Source organism: Bombina bombina, chromosome 4, assembly GCF_027579735.1.
Source record: "Bombina bombina isolate aBomBom1 chromosome 4, aBomBom1.pri, whole genome shotgun sequence".
NCBI classification, from domain to species: Eukaryota; Metazoa; Chordata; class Amphibia; order Anura; family Bombinatoridae; genus Bombina; species Bombina bombina.
This window is the reverse complement of record NC_069502.1, coordinates 252,076,044-252,101,443: the sequence shown is the minus strand read 5'-3', so window position 1 is coordinate 252,101,443 and position 25,400 is coordinate 252,076,044. Positions and strand designations below refer to the sequence as shown.

The 25,400-nt window shown below is 43.9% G+C and overlaps 1 protein-coding gene across 4 annotated transcripts in view; it reads left to right on the top strand.

Annotated features, from left to right (window-relative positions):
• The window catches only part of ATG4B (autophagy related 4B cysteine peptidase), a 100,088-nt gene that overhangs the window by 64,543 nt on the left and 10,145 nt on the right, over window positions 1-25,400 (top strand). For all 4 annotated transcript variants that reach the window (XM_053709888.1, XM_053709889.1, XM_053709892.1 and 1 more), the window contains exons 10-11: window positions 3,939-4,084; window positions 4,162-4,218. In XM_053709888.1, coding sequence (XP_053565863.1) covers window positions 3,939-4,084; window positions 4,162-4,218 — 203 coding nt within the window. The remainder of the gene's footprint in view (window positions 1-3,938; window positions 4,085-4,161; window positions 4,219-25,400) is intronic.

The following is a 25,400-nucleotide window of genomic DNA, read 5'->3' as shown; positions in this document are numbered from 1 at the left end:
CCGTACCTAGACGACATTCTAATACAAGCTTCAAGCTTTCAAACTGCCAAGTCTCATACAGAGTTAGTTCTGGCATTTCTAAGGTCGCATGGATGGAAAGTGAACGAAAAGAAGAGTTCTCTCTTTCCTCTCACAAGAGTTCCATTCTTGGGGACTCTTATAGATTCTGTAGAAATGAAGATTTACCTGACAGAAGACAGGTTAACAAAGCTTCAAAATGCATGCCGCGTCCTTCATTCCATTCAACACCCGTCAGTAGCTCAATGCATGGAGGTGATCGGCTTAATGGTAGCGGCAATGGACATAGTACCTTTTGCACGCCTACACCTCAGACCGCTGCAATTATGCATGCTAAGTCAGTGGAATGGGGATTACTCAGATTTGTCCCCTACTCTGAATCTGAATCAAGAGACCAGAAATTCTCTTCTATGGTGGCTTTATCGGCCACACCTGTCCAGGGGGATGCCATTCAGCAGACCAGACTGGACAATTGTAACAACAGACGCCAGCCTACTAGGTTGGGGCGCTGTCTGGAATTCTCTGAAGGCTCAGGGACTATGGAATCAGGAGGAGAGTCTCCTTCCAATAAACATTCTGGAATTGAGAGCAGTTCTCAATGCCCTTCTGGCTTGGCCCCAGTTAATAACTCGGGGGTTCATCAGGTTTCAGTCGGACAACATCACGACTGTAGCTTACATCAACCATCAGGGAGGGACAAGAAGCTCCCTAGCAATGATGGAAGTATCAAAGATAATTCGCTGGGCAGAGTCTCACTCTTGCCACCTGTCAGCAATCCACATCCCGGGAGTGGAGAACTGGGAGGCGGATTTCTTGAGTCGCCAGACTTTTCATCCGGGGGAGTGGGAACTTCATCCGGAGGTCTTTGCCCAAATACTTCGACGTTGGGGCAAACCAGAGATAGATCTCATGGCGTCTCGCCAGAACGCCAAACTTCCTCGCTACGGGTCCAGATCCAGGGATCCGGGAGCAGTTCTGATAGATGCTTTGACAGCACCTTGGAACTTCAGGATGGCTTATGTGTTTCCACCCTTCCCGCTGCTTCCTCGATTGATTGCCAAAATCAAACAGGAGAGAGCATCAGTAATTCTAATAGCACCTGCTTGGCCACGCAGGACTTGGTATGCAGATCTAGTGGACATGTCATCCTGTCCGCCTTGGTCTCTACCTCTAAGACAGGACCTTCTGATACAGGGTCCATTCAAACATCAAAATCTAACTTCTCTGAAGCTGACTGCTTGGAAATTGAACGCTTGATTTTATCAAAACGTGGTTTTTCTGAGTCGGTTATTGATACCCTGATTCAGGCTAGGAAGCCTGTTACCAGAAGGATTTACCATAAAATATGGCGGAAATACCTATACTGGTGCGAATCCAAAGGTTACTCCTGGAGTAAGGTTAGGATCGCTAGGATATTGTCTTTTCTACAAGAAGGTTTAGAAAAGGGTTTATCAGCTAGTTCATTAAAGGGACAGATTTCAGCTCTGTCCATCTTGTTACACAGACGTCTGTCAGAAAATCCAGACGTCCAGTCCTTTTGTCAGGCTTTAGCTAGGATCAAGCCTGTGTTTAAAGCTGTTGCTCCACCATGGAGTTTAAACTTAGTTCTTAACGTTTTACAGGGTGTTCCGTTTGAACCCCTTCATTCCATTGATATAAAAATGTTATCTTGGAAAGTTCTGTTTTTAATGGCTATTTCCTCGGCTCGAAGAGTCTCTGAGTTATCAGCCTTACATTGTGATTCCCCTTATCTGATTTTTCACTCAGACAAGGTAGTTCTGCGTACTAAACCTGGGTTCTTACCTAAGGTAGTCACTAACAGGAACATCAATCAAGAGATTGTTGTCCCATCCTTGTGTCCAAATCCTTCTTCAAAGAAGGAACGTCTTTTACACAATCTGGATGTAGTTCGTGCCCTCAAGTTCTACTTGCAGGCAACTAAAGATTTTCGCCAAACTTCTTCCTTGTTTGTCGTTTACTCTGGACAGAGGAGAGGTCAAAAAGCTTCTGCTACCTCTCTCTCTTTTTGGCTTCGTAGCATAATACGTTTAGCCTATGAGACTGCTGGACAGCAGCCTCCTGAAAGAATTACAGCTCACTCCACTAGAGCTGTGGCTTCCACTTGGGCCTTTAAGAATGAGGCCTCTGTTGAACAGATTTGCAAGGCTGCAACTTGGTCTTCGCTTCATACTTTTTCCAAATTTTACAAATTTGACACTTTTGCTTCTTCGGAGGCTATTTTTGGGAGAAAGGTTCTTCAGGCAGTGGTTCCTTCTGTATAATGAGCCTGCCTATCCCTCCCGTCATCCGTGTACTTTTGCTTTGGTATTGGTATCCCAGAAGTAATGATGACCCGTGGACTGATCACACATAACAGAAGAAAACATAATTTATGCTTACCTGATAAATTCCTTTCTTCTGTTGTGTGATCAGTCCACGGCCCGCCCTGTTTTAAGGCAGGTAAATATCTTTTAAATTATACTCCAGTCACCACTTCACCCTTGGTTACTCCTTTCTCGTTGATTCTTGGTCGAATGACTGGGACTGACGTAGAGGGGAGGAGCTATATGCAGCTCTGCTGGGTGAATCCTCTTGCATTTCCTGTTGGGGAGGAGTTATATCCCAGAAGTAATGATGACCCGTGGACTGATCACACAACAGAAGAAAGGAATTTATCAGGTAAGCATAAATTATGTTATTTGTGTTATATAGCCATTTGTTTCACCTTTTTATGCTCTTCATCATACATCCTAAGCATAAAAGGGATATGAAACCCAAACATTTTATTTTGTGATTCAGACAGAGCATAGCATTTTAAAAAAAGGTTTCAAATTTACCTCTATTCTCAAAATTGTTTAGTTCCCATGATATTCTGTGTTGAAGAGATATCTAGTTAGGCATCTGGAACACTACATGACAAGAAATAGTGATGTCATCTTAGTGCTCTTGCAAATGGATAACATTCTTGCAAAACTGCTGTCATGTAGTGCTCCAGAAATGGGCCAGCTCCTAAGCATACATCCCTGCTTTTCAACAAAAGACACAAACAGAACAAAGAAAAATTGATAATAGAAGGGAATTAGAAAGTTGTTTAAAATCGATGGCTTTATCTGACTCATGAAAAGAAAAAATTGGGTTCCATATCCCTTTTAATGTTGTGCACATTTCTGTATTTAAAGGGACATAATACTCGTATGCTAAATCACTTGAATCTGATGCAGTATAACTGTAAAAAGCTGAAATATCACCTGAGCATCTCTATGTAAAAAAGGAAGATATTTTACCTCACAATTTCCTTAGCTCAGCAGAGTAAGTTCTGTGTAAAAAGTTATACTCGGCTACAGGTAAAAATAATAATAATTAAGAAATGAACAGCAGCCAATCAGCATCAACAGTGCTGAGGTCATGAACTCTTTTACTGTGATCTCATGAGATTTCACTTAACTCTCATGAGATTTCATTGTAAACTTCCTTAAGCTGAATAGGGAAATAAGATGAGAGTTCACGTAAGCTCGCTCCTTCCGCGGTCCCAGGACAGACATACTGATTTGTTGCTTAGAAGTCCTTTACAATGGGATGTGGCTATTGAGAAACTTTTGAGGTAAAATATCTTTCTTTTTTACATACAGATGTTCAGGTGATATTTTCTAGTCGGCTTTTTACAGTTATACTGCATCACTTTCAAGTGTTTAAACATTTGGGTATTATGGCCCTTTTAGCAGCAGAACATCTATGTGTGAAAATAATGAGAATATTTAACGCATTTATTGCTTTATAAGGTTGTTGATAACTTTTTGCGTAAAAAATTCTTCAAAATAAAATATAAACACAAAAAAAAGTTTAATGTTCCAGTCAAATTATCCCATTCTTCAACAATATAACTTAAGTGTTTTCCACACTACTTTTTGTGTCTGTCACAGGGGAGGAGCTGATATATCTGGATCCCCATACAACTCAGCCAGCTGTAGAAACCAGTGACTGCAGTTTTGTAGCAGATGAAAGCTTCCACTGTCAGCACCCCCCGTGCCGAATGCACGTTTCTGAAATTGACCCATCCATTGCAGTTGTGAGTTAGAGAGAAGCAGATATATCAGTTGGTCTCTGTTTTTCTTTGTTTCAAGACATTTGTTTCTTTTTTTAAAGGGTTTTTTCTGCTGTTCTGAAGAAGACTTTGATGACTGGTGCCAGCATATTAAAAAGGTTTGTGCACTTACAGAGTATGAAAGCTTGTAAGACTTGTCATGTGATTCCCTATAAATATCTTTTTAGAGCTTTTTGTATGTCAGTCTAGTACAATAACTTATACAGCCTCAGTCCATCAGAAAACCCAGTTTTTAAAAGGTTTTCAAATGACTGCACAGTGCTAACCTTTAAAGGGACAATCAGAGCATGCAGTTTTAAGACACTTTCCAGTTTACTTCCATTATCAAATGTTGCAGTCTTTTTATATTCACACTTTCTGGGGAACAAAATCCTACTAAACATGTGCACAAACTCGCAGGGTATACGTATACTAGTCTGTGATTGGCTGATGTCTGTCACATTTTACAGGGGGCCGGATAATGGGAGAAAAAAAAAATTGTCAGGAAAAAAATCTGCTTATTTGAAATTCAGAGTAGGTGTTATTGTGTTGTTCTTTTATTATGCACTTGTTAATTATGCATTTCTACTGCATTGAGTGGTCCTTTAAATGACACATTTTGACCATTGTAGCCGTTTAACTAGTGCTAGCTACTAATAATATGACATTTTAACACATGACATTTTCATTAAAAATATTTTCACTTTTAGAGATAATTAGTAAGTTAGTGCTCTTAAAGGGACAGTCTACTCCAAAATTGTGAGTGTTTAAAAAGATAGATAATCCCTTTACTACCAATTCCCCCAGTTTTGTATAACCAACACAGTTATATTAATAACATAATTTATGTAAGAACTTACCTGATAAATTCATTTCTTTCATATTAGCAAGAGTCCATGAGCTAGTGACGTATGGGATATACATTCCTACCAGGAGGGGCAAAGTTTCCCAAACCTCAAAATGCCTATAAATACACCCCTCACCACACCCACAATTCAGTTTAACGAATATCGAAGAAGGGCGGTGATAAGAAAGGAGCGAAAGCATCAAAATAAGGAATTGGAATAATTGTGCTTTATACAAAAAAATCATAACCACCACAAAAGGGGTGGGCCTCATGGACTCTTGCTAATATGAAAGAAATGAATTCATCAGGTAAGTTCTTGCATAAATTATGTTTTCTTTCATGTAATTAGCAAGAGTCCATGAGCTAGTGACGTATGGGATAGTAAATACCCAAGATGTGGAACTTCCACGCAAGAGTCACTAGAGAGGGAGGGATAAAATAAAGACGGCCAATTCCGCTGAAAAATAATCCACAACCCAAAACAAAAGTTTTAATCTTAATAATGAAAAAAACTGAAATTATAAGCAGAAGAATCAAACTGAAACAGCTGCCTGAAGTACTTTTCTACCAAAAACTGCTTCAGAAGAAGAGAAAACATCAAAATGGTAGAATTTAGTAAAAGTATGCAAAGAAGACCAAGTTGCTGCTTTGCAAATCTGATCAACAGAAGCTTCATTCCTAAACGCCCAGGAAGTAGAAACTGACCTAGTAGAATGAGCCGTAATCCTTTGAGGCGGAGATTTACCCGACTCTACATAAGCATGATGAATCAAAGACTTTAACCAGGACGCCAAAGAAATGGCGGAGGCCTTCTGACCTTTCCTGGAACCAGAAAAGATAACAAAAAGACTAGAAGTCTTTCTAAAATCCTTAGTAGCTTCAACATAATATTTTAAAGCTCTTACTACATCCAAAGAATGTAAAGATCTCTCCTTTGAATTCTTAGGATTAGGGCATAATGAAGGGACAACAATTTCTCTACTAATGTTGTTAGAATTCACAACCTTAGGCAAAAATTTAAATGAAGTCCGCAACACCGCCTTATCCTGATGAAAAATCAGAAAAGGAGACTCACAAGAAAGAGCAGATAATTCAGAAACTCTTCTAGCAGAAGAGATGGCCAAAAGGAACAGAACTTTCCAAGAAAGTAATTTAATATCCAGAGAATGCATAGGTTCAAATGGAGGAGCTTTTAAAGCCCTGAGAACCAAATTAAGACTCCAAGGAGGAGAGATTGACTTAATAACAGGTTTGATACGAACCAAAGCCTGTACAAAACAATGAATATCAGAAAGATTAGCAATCTTTCTGTGAAAAAGAACAGAAAGAGCAGAGATTTGTCCTTTCAAGGAACTTGCAGACAAACCTTTATCCAAACCATCCTGAAGAAACTGTAAAATTCTAGGAATTCTAAAAGAATGCCAGGAAAATTTATGAGAAGAACACCAAGAAATGTAAGTCTTCCAGACTCGATAATAAATCTTCCTAGACACAGATTTACGAGCCTGTAACATAGTATTAATCACTGAGTCAGAGAAACCTCTATGACTAAGAATCAAGCGTTCAATTTCCATACCTTCAAATTTAATGATTTGAGATCCTGATGGAAAAAAGGGCCTTGAGATAGGTCTGGTCTTAACGGAAGAGTCCAAGGTTGGCAACTTGCCATCCGAATGAGATCCGCATACCAAAACCTGTGAGGCCATGCTGGAGCCACCAGCAGTACAAACGAACGTTCCATTAGAATTTTGGAAATCACTTTTGGAAGAAGAACTAGAGGCGGAAAGATATAGGCAGGATGATAATTCCAAGGAAGCGACAACACGTCCACTGCCTCCGCCTGAGGATCCCTGGATCTGGACAGATACCTGGGAAGTTTCTTGTTTAGATGAGAGGCCATCAGATCTATTTCTGAAAGTCCCCAGATTTGAACAATCTGAAGAAATACCTCTGGGTGAAGAGATGATTCGCCCGGATGTAACGTCTGACGACTGAGATAATCCGCTTCCCAATTGTCTACACCTGGGATGTGAACCGCAGAGATTAGACAGGAGATGGATTCCGCCCATAGAAGTATCCAAGATACTTCTTTCATAGCCTGAGGACTGTGAGTCCCACCTTGATGATTGACATATGCCACGGTTGTGACATTGTCTGTCTGAAAACAAATAAACAATTCTCTCTTGAGAAGAGGCCAGAACTGAAGAGCTCTGAAAATCGCACGGAGTTCCAAAATGTTGATTGGTAATCTCGCCTCCTGAGATTCCCAAACCCCCTGCGCTGTCAGAGACCCCCATACAGCACCCCAACCTGACAGACTCGCATCTGTTGAGATCACAGTCCAGGTTGGACGAACAAAAGAAGCCCCTTGGACTAAACGATGGTGATCTATCCACCACGTCAGAGAGTGTCGTACATTGGGATTTAGGGATATTAATTGTGATATCTTTGTATAATCCCTGCACCACTGGTTCAGCATACAAAGCTGAAGAGGTCGCATGTGAAAACGAGCAAAGGGGATCGCGTCCGATGCAGCAGTCATAAGACCTAGAATTTCCATGCATAAAGCTACCGAAGGGAATGATTGAGACTGAAGGTTTCGACAGGCTGAAACCAACTTCAGACGTCTCTTTTCTGTTAGAGACAAGGTCATGGACACTGAATCTATTTGAAAACCCAAAAAGGTTACCTTTGTCTGAGGAATCAATGAACTCTTTGGTAAATTGATCCTCCAACCATGTCTTTGAAGAAACGACACAAGTTGATTCGTATGAGATTCTGCAGAATGTGAAGACTGAGCAAGTACCAAGATATCGTCCAAATAAGGAAATACCGCAATACCCTGTTCTCTGATTACAGAGAGAAGGGCACCGAGAACTTTTGAAAAGATCCTTGGAGCAGTTGCTAGGCCAAACGGAAGGGCAACAAACTGGTAATGCTTGTCTAGAAAAGTGAATCTCAGAAACTGAAAGTGATCTGGATGAATTGGAATATGAAGGTATGCATCCTGTAAATCTATTGTGGACATATAATGCCCTTGCTGAACAAAAGGCAGAATAGTCCTTATAGTTACCATTTTGAATGTCGGTATCCTTACATAGCGATTCAATATTTTTAGATCCAGAACTGGTCTGAAGGAATTCTCCTTCTTTGGTACAATGAAAAGATTTGAATAAAACCCCAGACCTTGTTCCAGAACTGGAACTGGCACAATTACCCCAGCCAACTCTAGATCTGAAACACATTTAAAAAACGCTTGAGCCTTCACTGGGTTTATTGGAATGCGAGAGAGAAAAAATCTTCTCGCAGGAGGCCTTAACTTGAAACCTATTCTGTACCCTTGTGAAACAATGTTCTGAATCCAAAGACTGTGAATCGAATTGATCCAAATATCTTTGAAAAATCGTAACCTGCCCCCTACCAGCTGTGCTGGAATGAGGGCCGCACCTTCATGTGGACTTGGGAGCTGGCTTTGACTTTCTAAAAGGCTTGGATTTATTCCAGACTGGAGAAGGCTTCCAAACGGAAACCGTTCCCTTAGGGGAAGGGTCAGGCTTTTGTTCCTTATTTTGACGAAAGGAACGAAAACGATTAGCAGCCCTGTATTTACCTTTAGATTTTTTGTCCTGAGGCAAAAAGGATCCTTTCCCCCCAGTAACAGTTGAAATAATAGAATCCAACTGTGAACCAAACAATTTATTACCTTGGAAAGAAAGAGAAAGCAAAGTTGACTTAGAAGTCATATCTGCATTCCAAGTTTTAAACCATAAAGCTCTTCTAGCTAAAATAGCTAAAGACATATACCTGACATCAATTCTAATGATATCAAAGATGGCATCACAAATAAAGTTATTAGCATGTTGAAGAAGTTTAACAATGCTATGAGTATTATGGTCTGACACTTGTTGCGCTAAAGCCTCCAACCAGAAAGTGGAGGCAGCAGCAACATCAGCCAAAGAAATAGCAGGTCTAAGAAGATTACCTGAACATAAATAAGCTCTCCTTAGAAAGGATTCAAGTTTCCTATCTAAAGGATCCTTAAATGAAGTACTATCTGCCGTAGGAATAGTAGTACGTTTAGCAAGAGTAGAGATAGCCCCATCAACCTTAGGGATTTTGTCCCAAAACTCTAATCTATCAGATGGCACAGGGTACAGTTTCTTAAACCTTTGAGAAGGAGTAAATGAAGTACCCAGATTATTCCATTCCCTAGAAATTACTTCAGAAATAGCATCAGGGACAGGAAAAACTTCTGGAATAACTATATGAGGTTTGAAAACCGAATTTAAACGCTTAGTAGATTTAGTATCAAGAGGACTAGACTCCTCCATCTCTAATGCGATTAACACTTCTTTAAGTAAAGAATGAATAAATTCCATCTTAAATAAATATGAAGATTTATCAGTGTCAATATCTGAGATAGAATCTTCTGAACAAGATAGATCCTCATCAGAAACAGACAAGTCAGAATGATGACGGTCACTTAAAAATTCATCTGAAATATGAGAAGTTTTAAAAGACCTTTTACGTTTACTGGAAGGAGGAATAACAGACAGAGCCTTCCTAATAGATTTAGAAACAAATTCTTTTACATTAACAGGAACATCCTGAGCATTAGATGTTGAAGGAACAACAACCGGTAATGGATTATTACTAATGGAAATACTATCTGCATTAGCAAGCTTATCATGACATTCATCACAAACTACAGCCGGAGGAACAGTTACCACAAGTTTACAACAAATGCACTTAACTTTGGTAGAACCAGCATCAGGCAGCGTCTTTCCAGAAGTAGATTCTGATCCAGGGTCCAGTTGAGACATCTTGCAATATGTAATAGAAAAAACAACATATAAAGCAAAATTATCAAATTCCTTAAATGACAGTTTCAGGAATGGGAAAAATGCCAATGAACAAGCCTCTAGCAACCAGAAGCAATGAAAAAATGAGGCTGAAATAATGTGAAAAAAAGGTGGAGACAAGAATGACGCCCAAATTTTTTGGCACCAAAAATGACGCCCACATTATTGGCGCTAAGTACAACGCCTATATTTTTTGGCGCCAAGTAAGACGCCACATCCGGTGACGCCCACATTTTTGGCGCAAAAAACGTCTGAACACAAAAAAACGTCAAAAAAATGACGCAACCACGAACAACTTCCGGCGTCAACTAGGGAGCCGGAAATGACAAAAAAATTTGCGCCAAAAATGACGCAATAAATTGAAGCATTTTCAGCCCCCGCGAGCCTAACAGCCCACAGGGAAAAAAGTCAATTGAAAAATTTTTACGGTAAGAGAAAAATAATCCTTCATATGCATTATCCCAATAATGAAACTGACTGTCTGAAATAAGGAATACTGATTACCCTGAATCATGGCAAATATAAGTTTAAACACATATATTTAGAACTTTAAAAATAAAGTGCCCAACCATAGCTTAGAGTGTCAAATAAAATTAAACTTACTTACCCCAAGACACTCATCTACATATAGTAGATAGCCAAACCAGTACTGAAACGAGAATCAGTAGAGGTAATGGTATATTAGAGTATATCGTCGATCTGAAAAGGGAGGTAGGAGAAGAAATCTCTACGACCGATAACAGAGAACCTATGAAATAGATCCCGTAGAAGGAGACCATGGTATTCAAATAGGCAATACTCTCTTCACATCCCTCTGACATTCACTGCACTCTGAGAGGAAAACCGGGCTCCAGCCTGCTGCGAATCGCATATCAATAAAGAATCTAGCACAAACTTACTTCACCACCTCCACGGGAGGCAAAGTTTGTAAAACTGAATTGTGGGTGTGGTGAGGGGTGTATTTATAGGCATTTTAAGGTTTGGGAAACTTTGCCCCTCCTGGTAGGAATGTATATCCCATACGTCACTAGCTCATGGACTCTTGCTAATTACATGAAAGAAATACTTTTTACCTGTATGATTACCTTGTATCTAAGCCTCTGCAGAACGCCCCCTTATGTCATGGCTATTTACAGACTTGCATTTTAGCCAATCAGTGCTGACAAATTTATATCTATATGACACATTTACTAGCTCTGTCTTTCCGTGAAAAGCTTCTAAAATGGACTGAGAAGAAGGTGGCCTGCAGGTATTAAAAACAGGCATAGATTAAGAGTTTTAGATTTTATGAAGTATATTAATATAAAAAAATTGGTTACGTAAAGCTGGGGAATGGGTAGTAATTATGGAGTAGTCTGTTAATTTAACTTGTAGGCAAAGTTTTTTTGTGGTGGTGGTGTGGGGGGGTTAATTTGTGTTTTCTGAATTGGTTCCATAAAGCAAAATGGTTATAACTGATAATGAGTGTTAAACTGTGTCATTTAAATTGACAGCCTACTTGAAAAATGTTATTGTTTAAAAAGATAAATAATCCCTTTACTCCCCAGTTTTGCATAACCAGCACAGTTTTATTAATATACTTTCTCTTATAAGGTGTATCCAGTCCACAGATTCATCCTTTACTTGTGGGATATTCTCCTTCCTAACAGGAAGTGGCAAAGAGAGCACACAGCAGAGCTGTCCATATAGCTCCCCCTCTAGCTCCACCCCCAGTCATTCTCTTTGCCGGCTCTAAGCAATAGGGTCCCTCTCGGAAGGGTAAAGTGAATGTGGTGTTATATTTGTAGTTTTTTGTTCTTCAAGCAAAAGTTTGTTATTTTAAATGGTACCGGTGTGTACTGTTTACTCTCCAGCAGAAAAGAGATGAAGATTTCTGCAGAGAGGAAGATGATTTTAGCATGTTGTAACTAAAATCCACTGCTGTTCCCACACAGGACTGAGGAGTACAAGAAAACTTCAGTTGGGGGGAACGGTTTGCAGGTTAGGCTGCAATAAGGTATGTTCAGTCATTTATTTCTAGACAAGACTGTGATAATGCTTGAAAAGGAATGATAAGATCCCCATGAGGGAAGGGTAAGCTTTATTCAGAGACTAAGTATGGAATTACAGTCTTACATAACAGGGCTAATTTATGCTGGTTGACACTATTTTATGGCAAGTTGACACTTTTTTATGGCAAACGTTTTTTACTAAGAAAAATCGTTTTTTGAGACACTTTGAAGGTCCCTTTGGGTTTCTTACAGGGGTTGTTACCCACATGGCTAATATTATAACTCTTAGGAGTGTTTTCTTAGGCCTCACTGCACCGGAGTATGGTGGGAGGGGCCTAATTTTGCGCCTCAGATGCGCAGTTAGTTTGACTAGATCTTCAGGCTGTGTTCACATGGAGCTCCTGCTACAGTTTGAAGACCCATAAGAAGCTTTTTCCCCATAAATCTGACCCCTAAGGGAAGGTAGGGCCACAGCAGAGCTGTGGCATGGTGCTAAAGTTGTTTTAACCGGTCTGTTAGCTTACTATTGATCCGGTTTGGGCATTAAGGGGTTAATCGTTTTTCTTGCTAGTTGTGCAATCTTACCAATGCTTTAGGTACATACTGTGAAAATTTCAAAAAGTTTGGTGCATTTTTCACTGTTTTGGAAAATTGTGTGCCCTTTTTATTTCTTAAAGGCACAGTAACATTTTTTTGCAAAGTGTGTTTTTGCTTGATTAAAGTGATTTCTAAGCCTGTTTGTCTTACTAATAGTCTGTTAAACATGTCTGACACCAAGGAAAATCCTTGTTCAATGTGTTTAGAAGCCATGGTGGAACCCCCTCTCAAAATGTGTCCCACTTGTATTGATTTGTCTATACATTTTAAAGACCATATTGTTGCACTTAAAAATGTGCCCCAAGATGATTCTCAGACAGAAGGTAACGAGGTTAGCCCGTTGACCTCTCCCCAAGTGTCACAACCAGTTGCGCCCGCTCAAGCGACGCCTAGCACCTCTAGCGCGTCTAACTCTTTTTTTTTTTTTTTTGACAAATATTTTTTTTATTGGGGTAATAAAGAGACAAAGTACAGACATAGTAGATAGGGCAATATCTCAAACAGAAACATAAGCAAAACATTATTCCATCATTCGAACATAAATATAATAGACAATAAAAGGAGCATTGTATTGACCCTAATAAAACCCCATTTTATATATTTTAATAACAGGAGAAACATGTGTCAACAGAGTAAAATAGGTCCACTTATGGGACCTGAAACTTAGTACTTGTTGGAGACATAACTCGTAGGGAAAAAAAATTCTCAGAGTGAAACAAATAGAGCTAAAGACAAATGGTAAGTAATGTTAATCGTGGTAAGTCGGGAATTGTGGGATATTAAATTGGAAACGGGAATCGGTTGGATGAGGTATATGTTATGGGGGGTGAGGAAAGAGGGATATCCCGGAGAACTGTTGTCAGGGATGGGCCAGGAAAGGTAGGCGAGGTAGGTAGGGATGGGGAGAGAAAGGAAAAAAAAAAAAAAAAATAATAATTTTTAATAGCAATGTATATGTATATGGACATTCTATGTTTTCTCTCTTTTCCCCCCCCTCCTCCCTTCTTTTTGGGCACTAGGAGCCATAGGGGATCTCAGGTCGCCAGCCCCTCCATCCAGATTAGGGCTCACATATCTTTCTGGTCATCTAGTGGGGATGAAGACTCTTCAGATCTCTTATATTCATCCCATGCTAACCAAATAGAGCAGTAGTAATCATATCGACCCTCAACCCTCAGTGCGTGTTCTTCCATGTTTTGGATATAATCTAGTGAATGAAGAACTGGGGTGAGTGAAGCAGCGGCTTGTTTCATCCATTGTCTGGCTATAACCAGTTTTGCCGACAGAAGAACTATAACCCCCAGAAGACGGGATGGTTTTGGGAGATCTTGTAGTCCTAAATGGAATAATGCCGTGCTCCCTGAGAGGTCGCCAATGAGGCCCAGTCCCCGGAGCAATCCTGCCACCTGGTTCCAGAAGTGTCTCAACTTGGGGCAGTCCCACCAAATGTGGAGGTGAGTGCCTCGGTGGGCACAACCTCTCCAACAGTCCGCCGACCTGGAGGAGTAAATTCTATGTAGTCTGGTGGGAACCCAGTGCCAGCGAAGCAGAATTTTGAGGTACAGTTCAAACATGTTGGAGCAGCGCACTGCTGCCCCGACATCCCGTAGAGCACTCTGCCACCCTCCCTCCGAAGCCTCCATTCCCAGGTCTCTCTCCCAGTCGTCTGTGGAGCGGGTTTTTATGAAGTGGGGAGAATCCAAAAGAATCCTATAGTGGAACGACAGGGAGCCTCGCAAAGGCCTGCCTGCCAACCACCTCCTCTCCCACTTAGTGTGAGCTCTTATGTTGTCCTTATGGAATCCCCAAGATAAGAGAAGCGAAGCCAGGCGGAGGTACTCGAACTGTAGCTCCCTGGGGAAGCCGTCCGTCGGGTAGTTTTGGGGAGGGATAGCTAGGGCACCCCTTCTATACAAGTCAGAGAGTATTCTGAGCTCCAAGGCTTCCCATCTCCCGGGGTGTGAGTCCGGGAGGCAGTGTAGCAGAGCATTGATAGAGTGAATGGGGGAGGGATGCGGGGCAACCTGGTCTAGATGACGGAGCCCCCTCCAAAGTTTCAGACAGGTCTTAACTATACGGCAATGCATTCCACTCAGTACCTCTGCATGATCAGGAATCCATATGAGGCTGGCTATGTTCACTCCAGCGGGTAGAGAGCCCTGTTCGATTTGGAGCCACCTCGCGGAACTGTCCTTCACTCCCCAGGCCGTAATATGCGAGAGCATGGCAGCCTTATAGTATAGCGAGATATTCGGCATCGACATGCCTCCACATCTTTTCGGTTTTTGTAATTGGGCTAGAGGAAGTCGAACGTGTTGTCCCTTCCAAACGTATTTTGTGAAAATAGATTGGAAGTGGTTGAGAAGATATGCCGGGACCGGGACTGGGAGGCAACGGAATAGGTAAATTAGTTTTGGTAGCAGAGGCATCTTTACCGCCGCAACCCTGCCCGTCCAGGAGACCTCCGGGACCTTCCAATTAGAGATTGTCTGTTGGAGCTCTTTGAGAAGAGATCCATAATTTGCCGTCACTACTCTCTTAGGGTCATGGGAGAGTACTACTCCCAGATGTTTCAGACCTTCCGTTGACCACTTAAATGGGTAGGAGCTCTTCAAAGTCTCAAGGGTGGTTTCCGGGAGACCAATAGCGTAGGCCTCAGTCTTAGAGTAATTAAGTTTATAAAATGTTAAATTGGCAAATTCAGTTAGGATCTCAAACAGTTTAGGGAGCGATTCCTCTGGATCCGTAAGGAAAATGGTCAAGTCGTCAGCTAAGAGGGCAAGGACTTGGGGGGTATCATGCAAAACTAATGGTTGAATTGAGGGAGACGTCCTGAGTCTAGTCGCTAACTGTTCCATTATAAGAGCAAAGAGGAGAGGTGACAGAGGGCACCCCTGCCTCGTGCCATTCCGAATCTCAAAGGGATTAGAGACGAACCCCAGCCCTCTGACTCTGGCAGAGGGGTTAGAATACAGAGCCAATACTGCTTTGGTAAAGGCAGGTGGAAATCCAAAGGAGCATAGGACCTCTACCATATACTCCCACCGGACCCTGTCGAAGGCTTTCTCAGCATCCAACGACAGGGTGACCAGTGGGATCCCAAGCGCAGCAGTTTCAAAGAAGATATTTAAGAGGCGTCTAGTGTTGTCTGAGCCCTGCCGTCCCGGGGTGAACCCTACCTGATCATAGTGAATCAGGACCGGAAGAGTTTTATTTAACCTTGAAGCTAGTATTTTTGCATATAATTTTACATCTCCGTTAATGAGAGATATTGGCCGGTAGCTCTCACAGAGCTCAGGATTTTTCCCTGGTTTGGGAATAGTTATGATTGATGCCTCCAGAAAGTCTTGGGGAAAGTTACCTGTGTCCATAGCTTCGGCAAACACCCGAGCTAGGATAGGGCACAGCTGGGTCACTAATTTTTTGTAAAACAGGGCATCAAATCCATCTGGGCCTGGGGACTTATGTGCTTTCAGGCTTTTGATCGTTTTCTCGATCTCTTCAGCAGAAATAGGGGCAACGAGTTGCTCCGTCATGTCCTCAGGAACCTGTGGTAAGTGAAGTCATCAAGGAATTCGGGGATAAGATGCGCTGGTGCATAACGGATGCCAGGGTCATCAGCTATCTGGTACAGTCCCCTGTAATAGTTTGCAAAAGCGTCACCTATTTCATTAGGGGAATAAAAAATTGTATCGTCTCTTGTTATATGAGCTATCTTGCTCTGTAAGGTTCTCTGTTGGAGTTTGTGGGCCAGGAGCCGATCTGCCCTGTCCCCTTTATGGTAGTATCTCTGTTTCAGGAGATAAAGTCCCCTCTGTACCTTCTCAAGTTCACGGGCCTCAATCTGTCTTCTAAGGGACTGAACTCTCAAGACTAGAGAATCTGACCTCTTTTGTCTAAGCTGAATTCTGGAGACAGTATGCTCGTGGTAGAGTTGGGCCAAGCTGGCCCCCTTGTGTCTTCTAATCTCTGAGGATTTCTGCATAAAGAGCCCACGGAGGTAGGCTTTGAGCGCCGCCCAGAGAGTCAGCGCCGATGTGGATCCTGTGTCGTTTATTATTAAGAACTCTTCTATCTCCTTCGACCAAAACGGGATCTGGGAGTCCGCAAGGAGATATTCTGGTAGGCGCCAAGAAAGCCCACTTTTCCCCGAGGGGGAGAAGGTGACATCTATAACCACTGCGTCGTGGCCCACCACACACAAGGTACTATCGTGGCCGCAGCTATCATCTGCAGCGTCCATGAGGAACAAAAGAGGTAATCTAGTCGGGCAAAGGATTGGGAAGGAGTTGAAAAATAGGTGTAGTCATCCACGTCAGGGTGCAGAGCTCTCCAGACATCATGGTATGCATGCTGGGAGACAACGTTTCTAAAGAGGTGAGAGTAATGGTCCTCTCCGCGCCTTGTGGGAACCCCACGCTGGGATTTCCTATCCCTGCGCGGGTCCCACACTAGGTTGCAGTCACCCCCGATAATGACATGGCCCTGTTTAAATCTGGCGACCTTATTTAGCAGACCGCTGAGGAAGCGGGTCTGGTTAATATTTGGGGAATACAAAGCTACCAACGTAACCAAAGTGTTATCCAGCCGACATACAGAAATGACATAACGGCCAGAAGGGTCTGAATCCAGATAGATGGACTCGTAGGAGATGTGTCTCCCCACTAGGACAGTAACTCCTCTGGCTTTCTTGTGAAACGACGAGGAGAGGCGAACAGGGAAATCTCTAGGATGGAACATGGCGGCCCGAGATCCCGTCCAGTGTGTCTCCTGTAAGAACACTATATCAAGGCGCTGGACTTTCAGAAATTTAACAAGTAAACTCCGTTTTGTAGGGGAGTTCAGACCCCTAACGTTCAACGTGCCCACTCTCATTGTGGGAGAGAGGGGAAGAGAGAAAGAAAGGAAAAAAAAAAAAGAGGGGGGTAATATAGAAAGAGGAAAGGAGAATCAGGGAAGGTGATAGGGTAGTGGGAGGGGGGATACTCGCTGGGATCTACTAGTTTCTCCGGGTTGGGCAGAGGCTACTACACTCTGCCAAATAGGGAATGCGGAGGACACAGATGTTAGTCCCTAACCGCACCAGAAATGTGGCCCCTGGTAAGGGGAAGATAGGAGGTGGTCAGGGAGAGGAGGGCTCAGCGGCTCCCCTCCACCGCCGGCTGTGGTGTACATTCGATCATCAGGCTATATAGGTAGCTGTTGCCAGGTGTTTTTAGGGAGGAGATGAGAAGGAGGAAGTAAGGGAAGGCTAAGGAGGGGTAGGAGGAGAAATGGAGGTCTAGGGTGGTGATGGTGAGAGGGTGATGTTAACATGAGGGGCCTCTGGGAGCCAGGTGTATGAGGTCAGTGAGGGCTAAAAGGGACCTGTGGGGCCGTGACTTCAGGTTGGTCATGTCAAGTCTGGAGAGTGGATCAGTTCGTGCACACGAATGTGCAACAGATAATAGCCTTTATCTAAGTAAACATTCAGGGAGTAATGGGTGAGAGGCAGTCTTTAGACGGGTATAGGGTGAGAATGTAGGAGGGAATGTAGGGGGGAAGTGAAATGTCCTGTTGGGTGGGTTTAGTAGGTGGGGGAGGTAGTTGGGAGGGTACAGGAAAGGGTGTACAAGAAGGGGTTACTTCAGTAAGAAATCTTGGGAGGTAGGGGAGGGCCTAGGGAGGGAAAATCAGGGAAAGGGTTGGGGTTGAGCGACACGGGTTATTTACCGAGGAAGAGAGGAGGATGGAGGTAGGAGGGTGGGCAATAGCAAGGGTGGAGAATCAGGAGAGGGACCAGAGGGCAGCAGCAGCGGGGGAGGGAGGGCTATTGGTGGGGACAGAAAGAAATGAGGAGAGAGTTTGGTCATTATAGGAACCTCTGATGAATCGTGAACATACAGTCTTAAAACATGATATTATTCAAATTTCTGCAATGTGAAACACTTGATATTTTCCAGATGATGAGATAGGATCGGAAGGTGAAGAGGTAGACAGACAGGGCAAAGCATGAAGGAGGTTGCGGAGAAGAGGTAGTTATGGCTAGACAGGGCGAGTAAAGGAAGGGAGGGGGGTCAGAAAGGAAGAACATAGGAATAATGAAGAGAGATGGGCAGGCGGTATAGAGTTCTGTCCTCCTGGGAAGGGAAGAAGAGCGGATGGGAAGGAGAGTGGAGCAGCCATAAGAGGATATAGAGGTAGAGGGAGGGTTGAGTATCTGCTAAAGAGGAGGAAATTGGGGAAAGAGGAGATGATGAGGAGAGGAGGGACGAAAAGAGGGCATATAAACAGTGCATATAATCATTAGATGTACCTCTACACATACTAGTAAGCCAGCATTCTATGTGGGGATATTGTACAGTTCCAACAGTGCAGGTTAATACATATAGTCATATAGAAAATTAGTATACGCTGAACATCTACAATGCTAAACATTTGACATTTTTCAGATGTTAAAATAAGATCAGAGGTTGGAGAGGGATATAGACAGGATGGAGCATATGGAGGGTTGGAAGGGAGAGGCGGTTTTGGGTGGGTGGAAATATGGAGGGAGGATGGATAGGTTGGGAAGGGAAGAACGAAGAGATAGAAAGAAAAAAGATAGGTGGATGGCCTGGAGTTCTGTCCTCCTAGAAAAAAGGAGAGCATATGGAGAGAGGAACAAGAGGACATAGGAGCTGAAGAAGGAAAGTTGAAGCCAGGCTGGAATGGGAAGTAGGTGGGAGGAAAGAGTGGAGTACATAGGTATGGTGAGATAGTAGGGTCTAGTGGGAAGGTATGGGGGAGGAAGGGTTATTGGGGAGTCAAGAGAGACCAGGTTGGAATGGGAGAAGGGAAAACGAGTTAGGGGTTAGGGAAAATAAGGAAAGAATGGAGGGAAGGGAGAGGATAAGAAGGGAGACCAAAATCATTAGGAACACCCTTGCAGGAACTATAAACTTTAGGTACATAATAAGAACATTAATGGAACATGATAAACAATTAGTGGTATGAATACAACTCAGTGAAAAAATTGGTAGTTGGTGAGATTAGATATTCCTTCAACAGTACATTACCAGTTCTCTGGTCATCTCAGACTCCTAGGTGTAGTCCCAATCCGTATAGGGAGATGGTCTACTCAGGCAGACCATGTCCCAGTCCTCTAGGGGAGTGAGAGCAAAGTATGTAGAGTCTAAGCAACTAGTGTTGGGGGGGGGGGGGAGGGAGGGAAAGAAAACATGGAATGGGGAATGATGTTAAAGGTGCCCAACAGCTGGGCCTCACAAGTTCTTCGGTACCATCTTGGTGCTAGAAAGTAGAACAGTCCTCTCAAGGGTTGGACCGCGATAAGAAGTCTATACACACCCGGAGGAGGGAGGTTGAGTAATCATAAGACCTCCATGGGTGGGCTGAGGGTGGTGAGTCATCGTCCGGGGTCTTGTCTAGGTGGCTCTTGTCTGTCCGGGTTCCAAGGCTGGGCTCCAACTCTCAGCAAAGGCTTTGCTCTATGTGGGCGGGGAGGATTCTCATCTCCATTACCAGCAGGTAGATTCCAGATTCTCCGGAGGTCCTGCGCCTGTCTTGGTGTTAGCGCAGTGTGTTGGGTCCCGTCTTTGGTAATAATCAATTTGGTCGGGAATCCCCACCTGTACCGGATATGTTGATCTCTCAGAGTTTTTGTGGTTTCACTGAAGCTTCGTCGTTGCTGGAGCGTGAATGGGGACAGATCAGGATACAGTGAAATATCTCTAAATTGATCCGGGAGTTGTGGTTGTCTCAGGGTGACTTTCAGTAGCCTATCTTTGAAGGAAAAATAGTGCAGTTTGGCTATGGTATCTCTAGGCTTGTCCATAGGTAGGTTTTGTGGCGTAGCCGCCCTGTGTATTCTGTCGATTCTTGCATCCTGATCTCCCGATGGACCCAGGATTGATCTGAATAGTGCTTGAGTGAATTTTTCTAGATCCTGGGGCCCCACAGATTCTGGAATTCCCCGGATCCTGACGTTGTTCCGCCTGGAACGGTCCTCCAGGTCTGCCAGTTTCGCCTCCAAGGAGGACACTTGGTCGGCCAAATTTTGTGTATAGCTCACCCAATTTGTGTGGTCCACTAGCTGGTCCTCTTGTTTGCGTTCTAATATGTCAGTTCGCTCGTTAACTGTGACAATGTCTTTTCTGAGATCGTCAAAGGACCTTTCTAATTTATCAAACCTTTTTGTGAATGACTGGGTCTGTTGATCTAGCAGTAGCTTCATAGAATCCATAGTGATCGTTTCAGACTGTGTGCGGGAGGGTGGTGAGCTCCGCACGCTAGCCCTTCCCTCGGAGATAGAGGGGGAGACAGATCTATCATCATCTGAGATATCCGGTGATGGGTCCCTGATAGGGAGAAAATGATCTCGAACTGTATGCTTTGAAGGTTTCATTCCCTTGGATTTCCTCTTGGAATATTGCGACATTGGAAGGTAGGGTTACCAATAGTGGTGAGTAGTGGATTAGGAGGTGTTAGGAGGAGAGAGGGTCACTATGAGGGAGACCTGGCAGAATCAGCTGGCTAACACCGGCAGGGAGGGGCGCCCCAGGACTTAGCACATCATAGTTGCGTTACGTGGGTTAAGCAACTATAGAGAGTTCTTTTGGAGGCTGTGTTAGTGGTAGGCTATGATGCAAATAGGCAGGAGTGTAGGTAGTAGGTGACTCCTGGAAGTAACAAGTTTTGACTGGATGTGTCTCTCCCCTAGGGGATCAATGCCACCACTGGGCCTAGACGGGAAAAGGATGTGGGGTATGACCCACTCTAAGAGTTAGAGTGGGAAAGGGAAGAGGAGAGACACTACAGCGTAGTATCTATCTGAGAACCAGGCAGGGGTTTTGAGTCCTGACAGGGCCTTGAGGACTGAGCAATGCACAATACTGCAGGGAGTCTCTGTGATAGTAGGGTCTTGTAGGTGTACTTTGCTTGCTGTAGATAGACAGTGTTAGAGGCAGAGTAGGTGAGAATTATCTGGCCCTGCAGGTCAGCTCAGATCCCAGGCCCCAAGCTAGTTATGAGGGTTCAGAGTTAAGTGTGCAGAGTAAGGCCTCTAAGTTAGGAGACACACCAGAATCAGTAGGTTGCTGTAAGGTAGCTATATGTAAAAGCAGATTTAGGGATAGTCCCCCTTCAGTCTTACAGTCCGTTCTTAATTGTCCCTTAAGTAGGCAGTCAATAAGCTCAAATTAGTGCTATTGCGGTTACAGAGCCAGTGATTTTTTAGGTGATGTAGCGGGTATGCAGGGATCTGGGTGGAAACCATGCGTTGGGCTTACCCTTATATCTGTGGTCTGCAGCCCGTAGTATGTAGTGCAGAGCTCCGTTCCCCAGTCTGATCAGTCTGCAGTCGGCTTGGTGAATGAGGATGGCCGCAACTGCTGTAGGTCTTTGGTTGCACCCGGTAGCTACAGTCGGGTAATTAGCCCGCCGGGAGGGTGAACTCCAGCGGTCGCGTCTAACTCTTTTACCTTACAAGAGTTTGGCGGCAGTTATGGATAATAACCTCTCAGTATTTTTATCTAAGCTGCCCGTATTACCTGCAAAGCGTAATAGCTCTGTTTTAAGAACAGATTATGAGCATTCTGACGCTTTAGTAGCCGTATCCGATATACACTCACAACACTCTGAAATGGGGGCGAGGGATGTGCTGTGTGAAGGAGAGATTTCCGATTCGGGAAAGGTTGCTCCTCAGACAGACTCTGATACGTTGGCTTTTAAATTTAAACTAGAACACCTCCGCTTATTGCTCAGGCAGGTATTAGTTACTCTGGATGACTGTGACCCTTTGGTGGTTCCAGAGAAATTGGGTAAAATGGACAAGTACCTAGAAGTTCCTGTTTACACGGATGTGTTCCCGGTCCCTAAGAGGATCGCGGATATAGTAACTAATATCTGACACCACGCGGGACTCGTGGCAGATGGTCCCTAAGGTGGAGGGGGCTGTTTCTTCACTTGCTAAACCCACAACTATACCAATTGAGGACAGTTGTGCTTTTAAAGACCCTATGGATAAAAAATTAGAGGGTTTAATATTTGTTCATCAAGGTTTTCTTCTCCAACCTATAGCGTGCATTGTTCCTGTAACTACTGCAGCTGCTTTCTGGTTCGAGGCGCTGGCAGATGCGCTCCAGACGGAGACCTCATATGAGGACATTATGGACAGAATTAAGGCTCTTAAGATGGCTAATTCTTTTATCACAGATGCCACTTTCCAACTAGCTAAGTTAGCGGCAAAGAATTCAGGTTTCGCCATTCTGGCGCGCAGGGTGCTATGGCTAAAGTCCTGGTCGGCCGATGTGTCGTCAAAATCCAAACTACTGAACATCCCTTTCAAAGGAAAGACCCTTTTCGGCCTGAATTGAAAGAGATTATCTCAGAAATCACTGGGGGAAAAGGCCATGCTCTCCCTCAGGACAAGTCCTTTAAGACTAAGAACAAACAAAATAATTTTAGTTCCTTTCGAAATTTCAGGAGCGGTCTCGCTTCATCCTCCCCTGCTGCAAAGCAAGAGGGTAACACTTCACAACCCAGGGCAGCCTGGAAACCTTACAAGGGCTGGAACAAGGGTAAACAGGCCAAGAAGCCTGCAGCTGCCTCCAAGACAGCATGAAGGGGTAGCTCCCGATCCGGGACCGGATCTAGTGGGGGGCAGACTCTCTCTCTTCGCTCAGGCCTGGGCAAGAGACGTACACGATCCTTGGGCCTTAGAGATTGTATCCCAGGGATATCTTCTAGAATTCAAGGACTCCCCTCCAAGGGAAAGTTCCACATTTCTCGTCTGTCTACAGACCAGACAAAGAAAGAGGCGTTCTTACGCTGCGTAGAAGACCTACATACAATGGGAGTGATCCACCCAGTTCCAATTGTGGAACAAGGGCTGGGTTTTTACTCAAACCTCAGACCAATCCTGGATCTCAAAATTCTAAACAAATTCCTCAGAGTCCCATCATTCAAGATGGAGACCATTCGGACAATATTACCAATGATCCAGGAGGGTCAATTTATGACTACCGTGGATCTAAAGGATGCGTATCTACATATTCCTATCCACAAAGATCATCACCAGTTCCTCAGGTTCGCCTTTCTGGACAAGCATTATCAGTTCGTGGCTCTTCCTTTCGGGTTGGCCACTGCTCCCAGAATTTTCACAAAGGTGCTAGGGTCCCTTCTGGCGGATCTAAGACCGCGGGGCATAACAGTGGCGCCTTACCTAGACGACATCTTAATTCAGGCGTCGACTTTCCAATGAGCCAAGTCTCACACGGAAATTGTATTAGCCTTTCTGAGGTCTCACGGGTGGAAGATGAACATCAAAAAGAGTTCTCTCTCCCCCCTCACTAGAGTTCCATTCCTAGGAACCCTAATAGACTCGGTAGAAATGAAAATATTTCTGACGGAGGTCAGAAAGTTAAAACTTTTAACTACTTGCCGAGCTCTTCCTTCCATTCCTCGGCCGTCTGTATGGAGACAATTGGACTAATGGTAGCGGCAATGGACATAGTCCCTTTTGCACGGATACACCTCAGACCACTGCAACTATGCATGCTCAAACAGTGGAATGGGGATTATGCAGATTTGTCTCCTCAAATACAGTTGGACCAGGGGACCAGAGATTCTCTTCTCTGGTGGTTGTCTCAGGATCACCTGTATCAGGGAATGTGTTTCCGCAGACCAGAGTGGATCATCGTAACAACCGATGCCAGTCTGTTAGGCTGGGGTGCAGTCTGGGACTCCCTGAAAGCTCAGGGCTTATGGTCGCGGGAAGAAGCTCTTCTCCCGATAAACATTCTGGAACTGAGGGCGATATTCAACGCTCTTCAGGCATGGCCTCAGCTAGCTGCGGACAAATTCATCAGATTTCAGTCGGACAACATCACGACTGTAGCTTACATCAACCATCAAGGGGGAACAAGTCCCCTAGCAATGATGGAAGTAACCAAATAATCAGGTGGGCGGAGGATCACTCTTGCCACCTCTCAGCAATTCACATCCCAGGAGTAGACAACTGGGAAGCGGATTTTCTAAGTCGTCAGACTTTTCATCCGGGGGAGTGGGAACTCCACCCGGAGGTATTTGCCCAGCTGACTCAGCTACGGGGCACTCCAGAATTGGATCTGATGGCGTCCCGTCAGAATGCCAAACTTCCTCTTTATGGGTCGAGGTCCCGGGATCCCCAGGCGGTGTTGATAGATGCTCTAGCAGCGCCTTGGTCCTTCAATCTGGCCTATGTTTTTCCACCGTTTCCTCTCCTTCCTCGTCTGGTTGCCAGAATCAAGCAGGAGAGGGCGTCAGTGATTCTAATAGCACCTGCGTGGCCACGCAGGACTTGGTATGCAGACCTAGTGGACATGTTATCCGTTCCACCACGGACTCTGCCAATGAGGCAGGACCTTCTACTTCAAGATCCTTTCAAACATCCAAATCTAATTTCTCTGCGTCTGACTGCTTGGAGATTGAACGCCTAATTCTATCTAAGCGTGGTTTCTCTGAGTCGGTTATCGATACCCTGATTCAGGCTAGAAAGCCTGTCACCAGGAAAATCTACCATAAGATTTGGCGAAAATATCTTTGATGGTGCGAATCCAAGGGTTACTCATGGAGTAAGATTAGGATTCGCAGGATATTGTCCTTTCTCCAAGAAGGATTGGAGAAAGGATTATCAGCTAGTTCCTTAAAAGGACAGATATCTGCTTTTGTCTATTCTTTTACACAAACGTCTGGCAGAGGTACCAGACGTTCAAGCGTTTAGTCAGGCTTTAGTCAGAATCAAGCCTGTTTATAGACCTGTGGCTCCGCCATGGAGTCTGAATTTAGTTCTTTCAGTTCTGCTAGGGATTCCGTTTGAACCTTTACATTCCATAGATATTAAACTTTTATCTTGGAAAGTTTTGGTTTTGGTTGCTATCTCTTCTGCTCGAAGAGTTTCAGAGTTATCTGCCTTACAGTGTGACTCACCTTACTTGGTGTTCCACGCAGATAAGGTAGTTTTGCGTACCAAACCCGGTTTTCTTCCT